The sequence below is a fragment of the Phalaenopsis equestris genome, unplaced genomic scaffold (genome assembly GCF_001263595.1).
Source record: "Phalaenopsis equestris unplaced genomic scaffold, ASM126359v1 Scaffold000002, whole genome shotgun sequence".
In the NCBI taxonomy this organism is placed as follows: Eukaryota; Viridiplantae; Streptophyta; class Magnoliopsida; order Asparagales; family Orchidaceae; genus Phalaenopsis; species Phalaenopsis equestris.
Window position 1 is genome coordinate 58,971,577 of NW_018164444.1, and position 1,387 is coordinate 58,972,963.

The 1,387-nt window shown below is 36.1% G+C and overlaps 1 protein-coding gene across 1 annotated transcript in view; it reads left to right on the forward strand.

The window, feature by feature from the left end:
• The first annotated feature begins 346 nt into the window (after window positions 1-346).
• Window positions 347-1,387, forward strand: part of LOC110039434 (annexin D7-like) — a 5,376-nt gene continuing 4,335 nt past the window's right edge. The window contains exons 1-3 of the mRNA XM_020744488.1: window positions 347-529; window positions 601-746; window positions 845-1,063. Of these exons, the coding sequence (XP_020600147.1) occupies window positions 454-529; window positions 601-746; window positions 845-1,063 (441 nt within the window). The 5' untranslated portion in view covers window positions 347-453. The remainder of the gene's footprint in view (window positions 530-600; window positions 747-844; window positions 1,064-1,387) is intronic.

A 1,387-nucleotide genomic window follows, 5' to 3' on the forward strand; every position in this document is an offset into this window, starting at 1 on the left:
AAAAAAATTATTTCACTTTTTTAAATTAAATAATAATAATAATTTATATGTGCAAAAAAATTTGAAAGGTTTGCATATAAATGTAAAACTTTAAATAATAGATAAATAAATACAAACAAATTTTATGATATATATGTAAATTTCAGTTTTTTTTTACTCATCAGAGAAATCTAATTTTTGTCTAAAATAATCTTAAAATTCATCACATATTAAAATCGTTATAATATTTTTTATTTAATTATTCATAAATTTTAATATTTTAACTTTTTTACTATATATTTTATAATAAATAATTACAAAATTCAGATTTATTTTGATCAAATTTAACTGTGAATTTCTTCAAAATGTGACATTTTTTTTATTCCATCGTTTTCTCCACAGTCAATACTAAATAAGTCATATTCTTCTCCCTTCTCGCCCTAAGTATCACGAGCATCTTTCCCGATCGAAGCAATGGCGACGCTCAGAGTTCCACAAGTCGTCCCCTCACCCGCTGACGACTGCGATCAGCTGCGGAAGGCTTTTGTTGGTAATCCCTTCTCCGCATTGTTTCCTCTCTTCTCTTCTTCCATCCGATCTCAGTCTGAATCCTCACTACAGGTCTTGGGACGGACGAGAAAACGATCATCTCCATATTAGCCCACCGTAATGCCACTGAGCGCCGCCGGATCCGTGAAACCTACCATGAGAAATACGGCGAAGATCTCTTTGTTTCTCTTAAGAAGGAGATCTCCGGCGACTTTGAGGTACCCATTTCTCTTTTTATCACTTGAATTCTCGGCTTTTTCGCTTGATCTGAGGTTGCTTCAGCTTAGATTGATGGGTGTTTTTTCCGTGCTTGCAGAGGGCGGTGACGCTGTGGACACTGGATCCAGCGGAGCGGGATGCGATACTGGCGAACGAGGCGGCGAAGAAATGGCATCCAGGGAACCTCGTATTAGTGGAGATAACTTGCTCGAGGAGCGCTGGGGAGCTGTTTGCGACTCGGAAAGCGTACCATGCTCGATTCAAGAGGTCTTTGGAGGAGGATGTGGCCGCTCATACCAAGGGGGATTTCCGTAAGGTTGTGATTTTTATCTCTAGGTTTTTTCCTTATTTTTTGATCGTCTGATGATTGGTATGTAATTGCTATTGCACATTCATTTAATTTTCAGCAAAAAGAAAGATAAGAGCAATATAAGAAACAATTATGATTTGCTGAAACTGTTTTACTTGTAATTCATTTGTTTTGTAGCTTTGCTTGTGTATAATGAAACTCGGGTGTTACTACAGCTCATTTTACTTTTCTTTGTTAAAGAGAGTGTGTGTGTGTGTGAGATATATATATATATACAAATAGATAGATAGACATAGTTTGCTATGCTAGAAATCTTGAAATTGAGAAGGA